Source organism: Carlito syrichta, unplaced genomic scaffold, assembly GCF_000164805.1.
Source record: "Carlito syrichta isolate Samal-C Ts95f unplaced genomic scaffold, Tarsius_syrichta-2.0.1 Scaffold316382, whole genome shotgun sequence".
NCBI classification, from domain to species: Eukaryota; Metazoa; Chordata; class Mammalia; order Primates; family Tarsiidae; genus Carlito; species Carlito syrichta.
The window spans coordinates 17,851-36,186 of NW_007260478.1; the positions used below are offsets into that span (position 1 = coordinate 17,851).

At 42.1% G+C, this 18,336-nt stretch overlaps 1 protein-coding gene across 1 annotated transcript in view; it reads right to left on the reverse strand.

Moving 5' to 3' along the window:
- LOC103276805 (very long-chain acyl-CoA synthetase-like) overlaps nucleotides 1–18,330 on the reverse strand; it is a gene marked incomplete at its 3' end in the record, with an annotated part of 35,436 nt that extends 17,106 nt beyond the window's left edge. Inside the window, 4 exon segments of the mRNA XM_008074253.2 lie at nucleotides 3,788–3,946; nucleotides 8,754–8,825; nucleotides 8,828–8,962; nucleotides 17,826–18,330. Coding sequence (XP_008072444.2) covers nucleotides 3,788–3,946; nucleotides 8,754–8,825; nucleotides 8,828–8,962; nucleotides 17,826–18,303 — 844 coding nt within the window.
- Between the last annotated feature and the right edge of the window lie 6 nt (nucleotides 18,331–18,336).

An 18,336-nucleotide genomic window follows, 5' to 3' on the forward strand; every position in this document is an offset into this window, starting at 1 on the left:
AGACTTTGTAGATGGGATTAAGTTAAAGATCTTGAGATGGGAAGATTATCCCGGGCTCTCTGGGTATGCCCAACGTACTCACAAAGCTCTCTTTTTTTTGGTATTATTTTAAGAATGTGGGGTACAATTCAGGATTAGGTATTGTACAACGACAAGTGGTCATTGTACAGGTAAGTTTTGGGCCTCTCTTTTGTCCCCAGTTCACCTGGTTTGAGATCAGGTACCCTTAATGATGATGTGTGACCCCCCTTCCCTTGGCAGTTTCCCACTACTGCCAATTCCTTTCTTATAGTATTATAATTAATTGTTCAGGGTACGCTTACGAGTGAGAACATGTGGTACTCAGTTTTTGTTTCTGTGACAGATCACTGAGTCTGACAGACTCTAAATCCATCCAAGTTGCAGTGAAGTCACAAAGGTCTTTTTAAGAGGGAGGCAAGGTCAAAGGCAGAAGGGGATGGGATCATGGAAACAAAGATTGAAGTGACGTGCTCTAAACATGGAAGGGACCATGAGCTAAGAAATTTAGGCAGCCTGGAAAAGGCAAGAAAATACATTAGGAGCTGGAAAAGGCAAGAAAATACATTCCCCCCGTAGTCTCCAGAAGATCTGCAGCCCTGCCAACATCTTGATTTTAGGATTTCTAAAAGAATAGTAAGATAATACATCTGTTGTTTTAAGCAACTAAGTTTGTGGTAATTTGTTATAGCAGCAATAAAACTAATAACATGAACTATAAAATGGGTAAAAATATTTATCTTTTCAATCTAATTATAGGCATGAAGTGTTGTAAAAATGAAATTTAAAAATCTCATAAATGAGGCTGGGTGCAGTGGCTCACTCCTACAATCCCAGCACTTTGGGAGGTCTAGCTGATTGGATTGTCTGAGCCCACGGGTTCGAGACCAGCGTGGGCAACTTGGTGAGACCTCATCTCTACAATAAATCAAAAAATTATCTGGGTGTGGTGGTGCATGCCTATAGCTCCAGCTACTTGGAAACTGAGGTGGAAGGATCACCTGAGCCAAGCGAGGCTGTGGTGGTTGTGAGTATACCACTGCACTCCAGCCTGAGGGACAGAATGATAGGACTCCAACTCAAAAATAAATTTTAAAAAATCTCACAAATGGCTGGGTGTGGTGGCTCATGCCTATAATCCCATCACTTTGGAAAGCCGAGGTGGGAAGATTGTTTCAGTCCAGGAATTCCAGACCAGCCTAGCAACATGTGAGACCCTGTCTCTACAAAACTATCAAGAAATTAGCTGGGCATAGTGGTGCATGCCTGCAGTCCCAACTACTTGGGAAGCTGAGACTGAAGGATCGCCTGAGCCCAGGAGGTTGAGGCTGCAGTGAGCTTGATTGTGCCACTGCACTCCATCCTGGTTGATAGAGTGACACTCTCCCCTCTCCCCCCACCCAAAAAAATCTCACAGATATTTTTCCATTATATTAATTCACTTTTTACTCCTAAATATACTAACATCCAATGTGTGAGAAGAGGAGAAAATTTTTTAAAATACTAATTTGCCTTCTTCAGCACATACTTGGGTGATTAAGCGATTGATTTGTCCATTTGGAAGCTTCAGAGTCACTCTGCTCTTGGGCCCAGCAATATGACCAGGCTCAGTCACTCCTTGCTGACTAGGGACTGCTACTGATGTTAGGCTAAGTATTTTATAGTTAATCAATCAGTGGATGAGTGACAGAAGGTTAGGCTTGGGCAATCATATACAGGTTGAGTATCCCTTATCTGAAATGCTTAGGATCAGAAGAAGTGTTTGTATTTGGGATTTTGGAATATTGGCATAAACATGAGATATCTTGGAATGGGACCCGAGTTTAAGCATGAAATTCAAGGCTAATAAAATTATGTTTTGGATACACCTTATACCCATAGGCTGAAGATAATTTCGTGTAATATTTTAAATAATTTTGTTGATGAAACCGAGTTTGTGTTAAGTACTTACATATGCTATTTTCCACTTAAGGTGTCGTGTTGGTGATCGAAAAGTTTAGGATTTTAGAACATTTTGGATTTCAGACTTTCAGAATAGGGAAGTTCAGTCTGTATGTACACAGTCTCAGTTCAAGCTGCTATAACAGCTTGAACTGAGACTGTGTACACATACAGACTGAACTAATACTAAATTAAATTATTAATACTAATTAAATTACTAATACTAAAGATTGAGTGGCTTAAACAACATTTATTTCTCATAGTCTGGGAGGCTGGGGAGTCTAAAATCAAGGTGCCAGCAGATCCAGTGTCTGGTAAGGGCTTTTTTCCTGGTCTTCAAATGGAGGAGAGCAAGACAGGAAAGAAGCTCTCCCCTGTCTCTTCTCATAAGGGCACTAAACCCATTTATGAGGGCTCTACCCGTATGACCCAATTACTTCCCAAAGTTCCCACCTGTTAATACCATCACACTGGGGATTAGGAATTCTTTTTTCTTTTTTTTGAGTCGGAGTCTTACTGTTACCCAGACAGGAATGCAGTAGGACATTTATGGCCACCACAGCCTTGACTTGCTGGGCTTAGGTGATCCTTCCGCCTCAGCCTTCCAAGTAGCTGGAAACAAAGGCATGCGCCACCACGCCTGGCTAGTTTTTTTCATTTATGGTAGAGATGAGGTCTCACCAAGTTGCCCAGGCTAGTCTTGTATCCTGGGCTCAGGCAAACCTCTCACCTCAGCCTCCCAAAGTGCTGAAATTATAGATGCAAGTATCACTGCAGCCAGCTAGGATTTCAACATGTGAATTTTTGAGTGACACAAAAGTCCAGTCTATAATACACATATATACTTGTGTGTATATATATATGTATGTATTACTATATATACATCTATTAATATGAATATTTAAAGTGAAATGCCACATGAGAGAGAGTTAAGTTTTTAGCTGAGTCAGAAAGTTACAGGTACTCTCTGGAAGATGTGGACATTGGACTTTGCCTTAATGTGTAAAAGTGATATAAATTCAGGCCGGGCTCAGTGGCTCAGCCTGTAATCCCAGCACTTTGGGAGACCCAGGCAAGTAGATTGCCTGAGCCTGCGGGTTTGAGACCAGCCCGGGCAACTTGGCGAGACCTCGTCCCTATAATAAATCGAAAAAAATTAGCCGGGTGTGGTAGCATTCGCCTGTAGTTCTGGGTACTCGGAAAGCTGAGACAGAAGGATCTCTGGAGCCCAGCAGGTTGACGCTGTGGTGCCCGTGAGTGTGCCACTGCATTCTAGGCTGGGTGATGGAGTGAGACTCCAACTCAAAAAAAAAAGTGGTATAAATTCTACCGGAAGGAGAAAAGATGGCAACCCCAATAGGTACAGTAAAGTTTGAGAAGGAAAGGGAAGAGATGGCAAGCTAAGTATTCTGCCTAGAGCCAAGGAGCTATGGGAATGGGCAAGAATACAGAAAACGGGGACACCAGAAGAAGAAGTTCAAGTCAGATGCTGATGGAGGTCAACATGCAAGTTTCTGAAGAAGAAAATGACACAGGAGAATTATTATGGCATCTAAGAATCAAGTGTCTTAACCTAGATAAAGACCTAAAATAGTTTAAAGGATTTTCTTTTTTGATATACTAAATAATTATAGCCTTATATAACTAGATAGGCAGGCATGATACAATATAAATAAAATGCTTGCAATAAGTGAGCCAAATAGTCTAGTTATTAATGCAAAATTAAACGCTATTCCTAGTAGACAGGAAAGTATTTCCACATTTTGTATTACTTTTCCTTATGAGCAGATGTAAATGGGCATTGGCTTTGCTGAGAGGAAAACCTTACCAGTCAGGATACATCCGTGGACGGCAATCAGAAGTGCAGCACTGTGATACAAGGGCAGAGTGACATAGATGATATCATCTGTCCTTATTCTGCTTACCACAAAGAGGCCAGTTGCATACCAGATGCGCCGATGGTTGACTGTAGCAGCTTTTGGGAGACCTTTGCAAAGATACAAGAGAGCGCATGAGTGAGCTAAGGTTGGCCATTTGCAGTTTGAGAGAGAGATCTAAATTAGATAGATTCATTATCCTGGGTTTAGAATTGTATAGGAAAGGGTCATGACCAGTTAGATCAGAATCTGGCAATTTTTTTCTGTGAAGGACCAGAGAGTAAATGTTCTAGGTTTTGCAGGTCATATGGTCTCTGCTGCAATGCCTTAACTCTGCTCTTGTGGCTGAAAGTGGCTATACACAAGTATAAAGGAATGGGTGTGCCCCAATAAAATTTTATTTACAAAAACAGGTGAGAGACTGTATTTGGCTCACAGGCCATAGTTTGCTGACTCCTGAGTTAGACAGTTATTACAGGGGTAAACTAAAGAGAAAGGGAGGGGAAAGAAATGAACATCTATTAAAGTTTTGCTCCGTGCCTACCACTTTGCAAGACATTTTCAAAATTTTGTCAATTTTCATAACCAATTTATGAGATAAATAATTTTATATAATTCATAGATGAGAAGACTGAGATTTAGACAGATTATAAAGTCCGTTCAATCAGCTTCCCTTGTAAGTATTTTATTAACTTCTCATGTACTATTCTCGAGTTTCTTTATAGGAATATAAGCAAATATGAACATTTGCTCACATGTTCTTGCCTTTTCCATTTAAAAAATATGCACACTCTTAAGCCCATTTTTTTCCTCTGCCACTTAACAATGTTTGTTGGAGCTCTGTCCATGTTTGTATATAGAGATTTTCCTCGTTTATTTGTTCATTTATTCTCTCTCAGCTGCCTCAAGTCCTTTGTAAGAGTGTATTATAATTTACTGATACTATTTTCTATTTCAGATGATGCTGTGTTGAATAACCTTGTCCATGTGGCACTTCATGCTTTAAATGGCATCTGTTGGATAAATTCACTAACATTGAGATTGCTGGATCAAAATATTTAAATATTTGTAATTTTGATAGATAACTGCCACATTGCCAGTTATAAGGGCTGTCCCCATTCATTCTCCATCAGCAATACGAGTGTGGCTGTTTCCTAGCCTTGCCAATGTGTGCTCTCAAATGTTGGGATTTTTGCCGATCTGAGAGGTGAAAAATGCTGTCTGTGTAGTTTTAGTATGCTAGACTAAATGCATTTGTGTTTTCTTAACCATAATTTACATACGCTTTAATAAGACTTTCTATTCCAAGTATATACTTATATTGCTACCCATAGAAGATCAGTTCAGCTGGGGAAGAGGGTATGAAATCACTGCTAAGGGAGCTAAGAGTTTAAGAGCTGAGTGGATAAGCAGGCTTTGTGAAGAGGAAAGTAGATCTCTGTAGACTCAGATTCTTCAATACTTGATGGTACCTTAGTCAGGTACTGCCCAAATAGCAGCAATTTGTTATAAAGCAAAGAAATACAGCCAGCAAACTGCCATCATTGTAAGTCTGATTCAAAATTCATTTTCTTTGACAGTGGGCTACAGAGTGAGACTCCAACTCAAAAAGCAAACAAAAAAGAAAAGAAAAATTGAATATATGAGTCCTTTATCTCTCTTAATGAAATGTTTCATTTATTTAAGCAGGTCAGTGACATTGTGTTAGTATTAACATTCCATTTTATACTAGTATTAAGAAATAGAAGAAAGCATCAACAAATCAATTGCATTCACCATGGGGAAAAAATTCGTCCTAATAGTGAAAGCTCTAAGTTATATTTATCAGAAAGAAATGACTATCTTTGTTGTTTTGAAGTACTTTCAGAACTTTCCTAAATTAAGATTTTGTATTAATGAAGAAATAAGAATATTTGATAACTATATTTGGTGACTTCCTTTGAGGAACAGGGAAAACATTTTGTTCCCCAATTGCTTAAATGAGTTCAATTCATTTAACTCATGTTTACAAGAGTAACTGAGCTAATATTTTATTCAGAGAAAAGGAAAAAAGTAAAATAAACATCAATCCAACTATCTTCCAATTAAATATAAATTCTGAATTATAAGATGAAATCAGGAAGTGTTCATTCCCTTCTTCTCTCTACATGGGTTTTCAATGTGATTGCCAAAACACACATTGAAAAGAAGTTCCATACTTATCTATTTGGTTGTAAGACTGGAACTCCCCATCACTAACCAAGGACTCACTTTATCTCTATTATATCCTGAATCAAAGTTTACAATGTACTTTTACCATTCTACTAAGAAATAAGGATGAAAATTCCATAAACTAAGGTAGTGTTATGCAGTGGAAGCTATGGGTTAACTATGTCATTCTGTTGGCATGGCAATATATAACTTTTGACAAATAAATTATACTTTGAGCACTAGCTTTACAATGCCATTTCTAGCTTCTCCTACTCATTTACTTAAAGAAATATTCAACAAAGTGACTGTATTAAGAGAAGCCAATATTCTGAGATCAGATGGGGGCTGAGGGCCTGTGGGTGTGGTGGAGAGACAAGGAGACAGTTCTTGTTGGCTGCTGCTGAGATAAAAGGCTCAGATGAACTTTTAACCTTATTTATAATGATTGATTTTTTTTTATGAGAATGTATTCATTACCTGCTTAAATAAATGAAACATTTCATTAAGAGAAATAAAGGACTCATATATTCAATTTTTCTTTTTTTTGTTTGTTTGCTCTTTGAGTTGGAGTCTCACTCTGTAGCCCAGGCAGGAGGGCAGTGGCACATTCACAGCCACCACAGCCTCATCCTGCTGGGCTCAGGTGATCCTTCCACCTCAGCTTTCCAGGTATCTGGAACTACAGCCATGCACCACCACGCCCGGCTAACTTTTTGATTTATTGGAGAGATGAGGTCTCAACAATTTGCCCAGGCTGGTCTCGAACCCATGGGCTCAGGCAATTCTCTCACTTTGGCCTCCTAAAGTGCTGAGATGATAGGTGTGAGCACCGCACCCAGTCAATTTTTCAATAATAATAATAATAATACTCATATATTGAATTTTCCCATAATCATCATCAGCGGCAGCAGCCTGCTGGGGCTGGCCTCCTGCTCTTCTTTTAAACATATCCCTCAGGCTTCATATATTACATTTTGGTTTTTTCTGGCCTACAGTGGGCAGACATTAAATGTCTGTTACATGAAAACCAGGAGGCATTGAGGCAAAGCTGTCAATTGTATGAACTGTAGTCACCCTTCAAAGTTAATCTTGACACTTTTACTTTTTGTCTCGGGAAGTTCTTAGACCTCTCTAAGTGTCATGTTCCGAATCTTTAAAATTATAGTAAGAATAGTGCCTATTTCAAGGGTGGTGGGAGAATTGTTTAAACAAATATCTTAAAGCTCTTTAAAGAACACCTAGTACGTGTTACCCTTAATATCACTTCTTCCATATAGCAGTGTTCCGATAACACTGTTAATTGGCACTGTTTTTTCTTAGTGGCTTATAATATAACGGTGTAGCTTATAATTGAAGGCATTCTAGACTTGATGAAACACAGTATTTTAGACCTTATGCTAGAGCCATCCTGCATCCACAGCACCAAACAGCTCCAAGTCAGTGCTGCATGGGAAGACCGTGGTCAAAATATTTATATACATACTTGTATAACCTCATTATTACTGATGTTCTCTGGTGCTCCATTTATAATTGATTACACATTATATATGGACTTGATATAATCAAACTACAATAAGCATTAAAAAAAATTCCAACAACACTTTCAGTGCCAAATCTCATCTACCATCATAACTATTTTTGTAGTTCCTGGTTAACCTCTTTATCTGTTCTATACCAACTGGGAGAAAACATGTATAGCTTAGAGAAACCCAAATGGGATCACATGTTATGAAATAAGATCAGTTCCCACAGATGAAGAGCTAAATCCCTTGAAATATTAGTCACCTGATAAGTTTAGCCAAAGAAAGAGAAGTTTTGAAAGCCTACGCCAACATTTAATTCCATCATGTAAAATTTTCCATTTCTTTGCGAATCCTTACTGAAAGGACAGACCCAGAGCTGGAAGTCATTTTTCATCTTATTCTTAAAACCTAATACAATAATGAGAAAGTAAAAGCTATGTTTTGGAGAAATGTATACTTTAGGTAAAGACTAACCTTGCAGACTTTGTCTTTGCAGAAACAGACTTCCTTGTGCCCAGCATTTTGTAAAGCGAGTTTACAAGGTCTAAGACTTCAGGCATTGGGCATAAGTTATGCTAATCACATAATTTGTGATAACAAAAGTTATGCAGATCACAAGACTTGTGAAGGCTCAGACAGGGGAGCAGATGGGGACTCAATCTTCCAGTAAATTAGGGGCTGTCTGCTGAGAAGTCAAGGATCCCCCTGAGTTGTCTGCTGGGAATGTATAAGAGACAAGGGGAAGTGCACCTTTCATTAGCTCTAAGGAATGTTATTCTGGAATGTACAGGAGCACTCGAATCCTTATCACGCCCTTCTCTAGGGGCTTTGCTAATGTGGGCAGACATAAGGGGTCTCTGTGTCAAAGGATCTCCAAGACATTAGCAGGTAGTCAACAAAGAAGTCATAGCAGTCATGCCTACGTGATTGCAGCATCTCCAAGGGAAAGGATTTAAGCCTGAGTTCCAGGGTACTATGGGGCCAAACTCACCTAGAGTGTAGGCCCACTTCCTGTCTGTGGGAAGTGAACTTTTCTTAAATAAATCTTCTCTTCTTTCACCTCTTTGTGTGTTGCAATTCTTTGCATTACTTGGATCTCTGTGTGTCAGCACGCTCCTCTGGCATGCCAGCTCTGGAGGTGCTGTGCCCCTACCACCCATCCACCCTCACCCTATCCATACCCTAACCCTGTCTTTATTTTTACCTGTGGTTCCAGAAGTATAAATGTATAAGGCAGGAGTGGAAAGGGTGACTTCAGACCTCCATGACTCTGGGTAGGTTCACTTGACACTTCATCTACTTTGTCCAGGAGAGTATCAACCCCATCTGTGTAAGAAGTTCTGCTCACATAATAGATAGACACATCATCTTTTTTCAGGCATGGCACTACCTCTTCAACAGCTGCTTGTAGTTCTTAATTTCATGAGGAAAAAAAAGCCACACAAACAATCCATTAAAGTTCCATCAGTGTTTCAACAAGCTTCATATTTTTTTTGGCGTAATTTTTGCTAAAATGTGTGGACGTGACAAGTGATATCTACAGTTATGCAATTGCTTCATTTGAAAAAAAGTCACAAGATTCCAATATTTGAGGGAAGGTTGTATTTTGATGGTTTCACCAGCATACCAGATTGTTAGTTGAAATCTGTATTTCTGCCGGGCTCGGTGGCTCAGTCTGTAATCCCACGCCTTTGGGAGGCTGAGGTGAGTGGATTGCCTGAGCCCGCGGGTTCGAGACCAGCCTGGGCAACTTGGTGAGACCTCATCTCTACAATAAATCAAAAATTAGCCGGGCATGGTAGCGCGCGCCTGTAGTTTCAGCTACTTGGAAGGCTGAGGCAGAAGGATCATCGGAGCCCAGCAGGTCGAGGCTGCGGTAGCCAGGAACGGCCACTGCACTCCAGTCTGGGCGACAGAGTGAGACTCCAACTTAAGAAAAGAAAAGAAAAGAAAAGAAAAGAAAAGAAAAGAAAAGAAAAGAAAAGAAAAGAAAAGAAAACACTTCAGAAATGAATTTAACTTTTCCTAATATGTGTCCCACAGGACGAGTAATTTATAAAAAAATGAAAGGAGAAGAAAAATGAAAAGAAGGAAATCATGCTAACCAACAAAGATGATAAAAGCCAACTTCACATAACAATTTTTTACACATTGCTAACAAGTAGTTTCCTAGGAAGGTTTAGCTGATCTGAGAAATAAGCTCTAAATTTCATAGCATATCTTCTGGTCTGAGAAAAAAGGAGTAATTAATTTTAGAGCAGTGTTTTCCAAACTGTGGATCACAGTACAGCAGGGGATTGTTAAAAACATTCAAAGTGAGCAATATTTTAAAAAATCAAAATAGAATGGAATAGAAACACGGGAGTACATTGCACAGAGTAAAAGGTAAGTATTGTCTTGTTTTGTTTTTTTTAATTTCGTTTCAGTTACGTGGGTATGTAGGTACTGGATCACACATAAATGTATTTGTCTATAAGACAATGAAGTCTTTGAGATTGAGGAATTATAACAAAATCATCTTTGTACCTCAACACTAGATAAGTGCTCAAAAGATATTTAAAATGTTTATAATGGAAAGAAACTGCGTAAAGTGTTATATAAGACAGGAATAAACAAAGCTGCTGATTTGAAGGATTCAGATCTGTGAGTTGATAAACCTTTAATGAAATATAATGTAAAGTGAAAGAATTTCTGTGATACAGGTATGCCTTGCATACAAGTAAGGGCTCACAGAGGCCAATGTAAAAACATCTACTGCTACTTGAAGAGTTAAGAAATCTCTCTTCCTCCCTTCCTCTTTTCCTGAGATGAGGTTATATAGTCCAACAATCTATTCATAAGTTACCTGGATTCACTCTTATTTTCATCTGCGCCCACACCCCCAACATTTATTGAATGCCTCTGTAAAGAGTGTTCATATGTGCCAGGCAGGGTTCTAAGCACTGGATGCAGCAGTCAGCAAAACAGACACTGTCCCTGTGTTCATAGAGCGTAGGTCTAATAGGGAAGGAAACAGAAACAGTCAAAACAAAGTGCCACAGGTGTTACAACAGGGAAAGAAAAAGGTGTTTGGGAGGCACAAGTTGGAGCATGGTGGACAAAGATAACCCAGAGGTAATGCTGTCTAAACTGAGACCTAAATGACTACAAGGGTTGGTGAGATGAAGATCTGAGACTGAGCCAAGCCAGTGTTTCACAGCAGGAACAACTTATGCAAAGGCCCAGAGAAAATGAACAGGGTAGGGTGTAGAGGCTGAAACTGACTGGAATGTGGAGTGGGAGGAGAATAAGGCTGGGAGGAGAGGATAGTGATTTAGGTAGAGACCAGCCAGGTCCCCGAGGGCCTGAGTAAAGTCGGGTAAGTAGATGAAAGGGGGCATGACCAGAGGGTAGGGAGATCAGCTTGTCTACATTATCGTGGCAGCAGTGGGTAGAGAGAAGCGAATGTATTTAAGAGATAATTTGGCGGAAGAAAAGATAGGATTTTCTATCTTTGATGGTTTCACCAGCACAGCAGATGGTTGGTTGAAATATGTATTTAACCAAAGGAAGATGGTAGGCCTTTTTTGTTTTTTTGAGTTGGAGTCTCACTCCGTCACCCAGGCTGGAGTGTAGTGGCATACTCCCGGCCACCGCAGCCTCTACTTGCTGGGCTCCGGTGATCCTTTCGCCTCAGCCTTCCAAGTATCTGGAACTACAGGCATGCACTACCATGCCCGGCTAATTTTTGATTTATTGTAGAGATGAGGTCTCGCCAAGTTGCCCGGGCGGGTCTCGAACCCGCCAACTCAGGTAGTCCACTCACCTCAGCATCCCACAGCGCTGGGATTACAAGCTGAGCCACCAAGCGCAGCCTGGTAGGTCTTAACTAAAGGAAGATGGTAGGTCAAAAGGGACTTCAAGTGTTTCAGTAGTATTTTGAAAAGAAAAATGTACTCAGTATTAGTTATATCTTAAAAATTAATAATAGTAATAATAAAAATAAAAGGAAATGCAACTAAGCAGGTGTCATCATGTGGCATCATGTATACCTCATTCATGTTGCCAGCTGACCCTCTGCAGCATTTAGTTTGTGATCCCTGACCTTTTTGCAGAAGTCATCTCATCTGAAGGGATGGCCGGTGGCCCTGTCCAACACAATTTTCCTCCCTGTCCTCTAGGCTGTTGGCAGAGTATCTCTTATTTGGACAGACTTGACATTTCAGTGGCTTGCCAACCATATCAGGACACATGACAGTTGCCTTACTTTTAAATTAAAGATGTATACATAAAAACTAACATTTGAAAGTCAACTAAGAATGGGAATGCTGCCTGTCAACTACCTAGTTGCTATTTAATGTATTTTCTTCTTTTCTTGAGTATTTTATAGATAGGATTGGCCCTACATGTTTTCTACTTCACATCTGAATTTTTTTTGTTTTTTTTTTCTCTGGGGGTGAGGAGGTGGAATCTCACTCTGTTGCCAGGCTGGAGTGCAGTGGCATGATCACAGCTCACTGCAGCCTCGAGCCTTTTGGACTCAGGTGATTCTTCCAAGCAGCGGGGACTACAGACAGGCACATCCAGGCCTGGCTAATTTTTTTTTCTTTTTTGTTGAGACAAGGTCTCAAACTCTTAGGCTCAAGTAATCCTCCTGCCTGGGCCTCCCAAAGTGTTGGGATTACAGGAGTGAGCTACCACACTCTGCCCTGTAATTCTTATCATAAGGTTTGCTCACCTAAGAGTAACAGTCAACCAGGACATATAAGCGCCAATCATTCTATTTGCCAAGTTGGGTTCTGAGTCTCTGGGCTGTGTGTGCAGAAGTTCTCTTGGGACCAGGACCCATGAAGTTGCAAGGGAAGCAGACTGGATAGAGACAAATTGAACTGATGCAGTTACAACAGGTACCTCCCTCAGCTGATCCTCTGATTCTAGGGGACTCTGGATCTGGGATGGCCCTTTAGAGATGTCCCAGATTAAGAGAGGTGGGTTGTGTCTTCATGCTTGTCCATCAACCAGTCAGTAGACTCAGGCTGGGGTGGTGGTGCTTGACCTTGGGCAAAGTGGCTCTCTTCAGTCAAGGGGAAGGTGTCTCGGCTGAGAGTTCTCAGCAGCTAAGAAATGAGTCCCTTAGGCATAAAGAGGGGATCTGGGTGGCACATCACAGAATCTAACCATCTCTCTTTACTCACCACAAAATTTAAAATTTTGGATTTGTATGGAACAGTTTGTGTAGCAGCTTTACATCCATCACTTCAAATAATTTTCACAACAATCCTGCAATGTAGATACCGGTAACTCTGCTTCTACAAATGAGAAGAGGTTTAGCAAGCCAATGCATGGAAGGTTACATACAAAATGCAAATAATCATACATACTGGGTTTCTGGGATGCCCACCTCCCTGTACTGGGGGTTCAGGTTAAGTTTTGTAAAAGTTTTTTACTCTTTGGAAGAGGCTGCTTACTTGACCTTCTGCTCCACGCGTTTTGAAGCATGTGGATCTGTCCTTAAAGAGTAGTATGGAGCCAGGTATGGTTCATGCCTGTAATCCCAGCACTTTGGCAGGCTAAGGTAAGAGGATTATTTGAGCCCAGGAGTTCGAGACCAGCCTAGACAACATAGCGAGACTTTGTCTCCACAAAAAATAAAAAAATAAAAGAGCCGGGTACAGTGGCATGCACCTATAGTCCCAGCTCTTTGGAAAGCTGAAGCAGAAGGATGATGTGAAACCAGAAGGTTGAGGCTGTAGTGAGCTGTGATCGTGTCACTGTACTTCAGCCTGGGTGACAAAGTGAGATTCCAACTCAAATAAGTAAATAAATAAATAAAGTAATATGGATGGTCTCTTGTTCATTTTATTGATGAAGAGCATAACCTCAAACTTTATCAAAAGCTTGAGCATGAGAAATAGTAGTCACAGAAAGTTGCCTGAAGTGTGTAGAATAGCTCCATCAGTTCTTTATTAGTCTAGTTTTAAATTGTGGATTGAAATAAACTCTCAGAGAAAGCAGTGCACACTTGGATAATGAAAAATCGAATGACTACAATATTACTCCCACTTAAAGTCTGTTTTGTTCAAAGAAAATTTTTTTAAAAATTCAAGGTAGCATACTAAGTCCTCCCCTGCAGGCTCTTTTTTTGAGACAAGGTCTTGCTCTGTCACCCAGACTGGAGTGCAGTGGTGTGATCATAGTGCCCTGTAACTTTGGACTGTTGGGTTCAAGCAACAATCCTCAAGCCTCAGTCTCCCAAGTAGATGGGACTACAGGTTCGTGTGCCACCACATCTGGCTAATTTTTCAATTTTTTGTAGAGATGGGAGTATCACTGTATTGCCCAGGCTGGTCTTGAACTCTTGGCCTCAGGCTACCATTCTGCCTTTGCCTCCCAAAATGCTGGGATTACAGGTATGCACCACTATGCCTGGCCCATAAAACTCTTTTATGAAGTATTTCACTGTGTTAAGAACCTGATCACAACTATCTCTGGTACTTCTTTTTCCTGGAATGCCCCCCTTCCCAACTACACTTGTGCAGCTCGAGTGTCAATACCCCTGAGAAGCCTTCTTTTTTGTCTTCTGCTCATTTTTCTTCAGCACTTGTAGCTCTCCCAGCGTACTTAGCACATACTTCTGGGTGTCACAATTACTTGTGTATTGGGGTTAGTTCTTTTACTAGATTGTAAGATCCTTGAACTGATTCAACTTTTTATCTTCCCATCCTATCATGGCAACTAGCTTGTACCTTGTCGAGACCCTCTAAATTTTCTTGATTTAAAATCAAATGGAGCTGGGCTCGGTGGCTCAGCCTGTAATCCCGCGCCTTGGGAGGCTGAGGTGAGTGGATTGCCTGAGCCCACGGGTTCGAGACCCGCCCGGGCGGCGAGACCTCCTCTCTATAATAAAGCAAAAAATCAGCCAGGCGTGGTAGTGCGTGCCTGTAATTCCGGTTACTCGGAAGGCTGAGGCGGAAGGATCACCGGAGCCCAGCACGTCGAGGCTGCGGTGGCCGGGAGCGGCCACTGCACTCCAGTCTGGGTGACAAAGTGAGACTCCAACTCAAAAAATAAATAAATAAAATAAAATAAAATAAAATGGTGCTATATGCTTTTCTCAACTCAACCTCAAATATGCATATGATAAGAGTTATCCAGGGGAGGTGGGGGAGTGGGTAGAGTTATCCTTGGTCCCAACTCATGTTTTACAATGAAATTCTCTGGTTTTTGAGCTTTCGGTGATGCAATGTTTTTGAAAGCTACTGGAAGCACTTTCCCTTATCACATTGTTTAAAGGAGATCCAACTTTGTGTTTTGCAACCTTGCAAAATCAGTTCAAAGATAACCTGGAAAATTTTGTAACCTCTCTGTGTCTCTATCTTGCAAGAGTGTACCTTAAACTGTCACTAAAGTTTTGTAAACAATTAGTACCTACACAGTGGGAACTTTGCATGGTTACGCTGAACCAGGCAGTGAAGACCTGGGCAGTGAGCTGAAGAGACCCTCAGAGACTCGAGTTATCTTTATAGCAGAAGAGTTAATTTAATGATGATCTTATTGCTAGTATAAATGGAAACAGAGCAAATTGACTATTTCAGGCCTCTACTGGATGGTTTTACAAGTTATCCCATGTGTGAAATTAAATATGCTTTCCTGTTTTAACCTACATTCTGTGTTTGGGAAGCTGTATGAAAAACTACCAGCCCAGCCATCTGATTTTTATCAACTACAACATCGATACAGGTTCATATAAGTTGAAGACAAGTTTTCCATGTGATTACCTAGATCACACCCTGCTGTGGCGAATGATTCTGAAATGTACAACACACAGAGAAAATATTCTCTGGCACACAGTGCTTTCCACTTGATTCAGGAAAGTGTTCATGAGTCTTGACTTTCTTTAAGTGTAGTAAATTAAGAAGGTAATTGAGTACTGAAATTCCTGATAGGACTGAGCCATGTTAAGCTCTATGAAGAGACCCCAAAAAGTCATGACAACTAGATCAATCCTTGTGTTATGATAAATGCCACAGCACCTGCCCTTTACCTATACTCCAGAATTTGACAGATAGTTGGAGCTTAAAAGCTCTTATGAGCCCATAAGCCCTGTGGCTGAAATTCAAAGAACAGAATCAAACTCACCTTTATGTATCATGTTAGATGATGTGATAGAATAAAAAGTGCCCTGGAAGTGAGAGGAAAAAAATTCTATCTCTACCTTTCGGTTATTTACTACCCAATAACCCCTGGACAATTCATATCGCTCCTATGGGCCTTTGTTCAATGATAAAACAAGTGGAAGCTACACTAATTATTTCTCAAAGCCTAGTCTTCAAACCATTTGCTTCAAAGTCACCTGGGCTTGGGGTGGGGCTTCTTACAAAAATACACATTCCTGATCCTCACCATAGTCATATTGAATCAGCATTTTGGGATATGGAGTTCAGATATCTGTTTTTAAAAATAAGCTTCCCAGGTGATTCTTTTTTTTGAGTAGGAGTCTAACTCTGTTGCTCAGGCTGGAGTGCAGGAGCATGTGAAGCGGCATGCTCATGATCACCGCAGTCTTCACCTGCTCTGCTCAATCCTTCCACCTCAGCCCAAGTAGCTGGAACTACAGGGGCATGTCACTATGCCCAGCTAAGTTTTTGATTTATTGTAGAGATGTGGTCTTGCAAACTTGCCCAGGCCGGTCTCAAACCCCCAGGCTCAGGCAATCCTCTCGCCTAAAGAGGTGAATACAATTTAAATATCCCCTAAAATAGTATGGTACAAAGATCACTATGTTAATAACTTCTCCAAAGCTGGTAAAATAACAGGCTTAAGTGAACCTTCCAGTTACTAAATAGTGAAGGTGTCTCTCTTTCCAGGCAAGTAGAAATTGTTGGAAATTTTTTTGAATAGGCTGTCTCCTTCAAATAATTTAGCCATCTTTACACAGGTCTTTCTGTTTTTAAACTTTTATACAGGGCCTATATTTTTTGAATTATTCAATATTCAATAATAAATCATATATTTATTTTGCCACACGAAGCAGGTATGTTAGCCTCCTGGTTTCTCACAAGTGAATCAACATTTTGTCTTTCTATGACACTAGGCAACGGGCTTAGCTTGCCTCACCCAGCTATGAAACGAGGGGGTATGGCAGATGGACACTTGATCCCTTCCAGTTCAACAACTCTTTACATCCATAAGATGAAGACAGCATCATGTAGGAAAGAGCTAGTGGGCTTTGAAGTTAACAGACCTAGGTTGGAATTTAAAGCCTTAGTTATCTCAACTGTATAATGGCAGTGGGGGTGGTGTTGTAGTGACGTTATCTCCTGGGGTAATAAAAGCATCCAGCACAGGGCTTGGCACAGAAAGGTATCCCAGAAAAGTGAGGCTTCTTGGCTCCCTAGGCCCCTGCTCTGTCACCCAGGTCTTTCAGCTCAACCCTGGATAGGTCTCCTCTTGCTAATTGAGAGAAACAAGACCCGGTCCTTATTTAAGTGCAGGGACAAGCTCTCCCGGAGGTGAAAACCATCAGCAATCTGGGTAACAGATTCTCCGCTATTTCTCGGCCTGTCACCACTTTAGCATGAAGTTACCATTTCAGGTCTGCTTGAAATGTGGCAGGAGAGAACCACAGAACCGAAGGGGTCGCTGTTGCTATCGATGCAGTGGGGACTCACAAAGGTCCTCCAGCAGATCCCTAAAGCTTTCTCCCTTGGGAGCAGGTGGGGTCGTCTTCTCTCACCAGTGAGAAACCAGGGATGGTATCCGCTGGAAGCAACTCTGAAGACTCCCGTTACAGAGGAGAAAACCAAGGACAGAGAGAAGTAACCTTCCCAAGATCACACAGCCAATCAAGCAGCAGAGGGGAGAACAGTCCTTCAGGACGCACTGGACTTTACGCTCAAGATCGATCCTCTGCATTTTAAAGCAGAGGTTGTACGGGGAAAGTTGGTTAAGAGCTTGGACTGCGCAGAGACAGCCCTGATTATCTACCAGCTCTGTAACCTGGGCACGAGGCTTCGCCTCTCCGGGCCTCAGTGGTCTCATCTACAAAACCCCATAGTACACCCCATCCGTTGTGAGAATCGAAAGCAGCATTATATGCATCGTGCTTAAGACACTGCCGAGCGCGTAATCAACGTCCACAACAGGTGGTTCTAAGCGATCACGGAACACTGCTAACATCTCCTCCTACACCTCTAGTTCCGACCTGACCCCCCCGCAAGCCCCCACACCACACGGCCGCCGGTTCGCCAGGCGCGGAGGCGCCCCAGTGCCAGGGCGGGCGGTCCCCGGGGCTCACCTGGGGAGGCCAGCAGCACCTTCGCCCCGCAGCACTGGAAGCAGTGCAACAGGGACTTCGCGCGGATGTTGTAGTTGAGGCACGACATGACACAGCCCAGCTTGGCCAGCCCCAGCCACAGCCACACGTAGGCCGGCTCGTTCCCCACAAAGATCGCCACGCAGTCTCCTTGGCGCAGGCCGAGGTGGTCGTGCAGCGCCCGGGCCGCCTGGTTGCTGCGCCGGTCCACCTGCGCGTAGGTGAGCGTCTCGTCGCCGAAGAGCAGGAAGGCTTTGTGCGGCGTCTGGCGCGCCCTCTCCAGGAACACGCGCAGGACGGTGCGCGCCGGCCGCCGCTGCCCGTAGCCGCGCACCCGCCGGGCCACGCCGGCCACCTGCAGGAAGTAGCCCATGTCCTGGAAGAAGTGGGGGCAGCAGAAGTTCGCCAGCAGCGGCAGCAGCAGCAGCCCCGCCAGGGCGGTGCAGAGGACGGGCAGCATGCCGGCGGCGGGCCCCTCCGTGCCGGCCGGGGC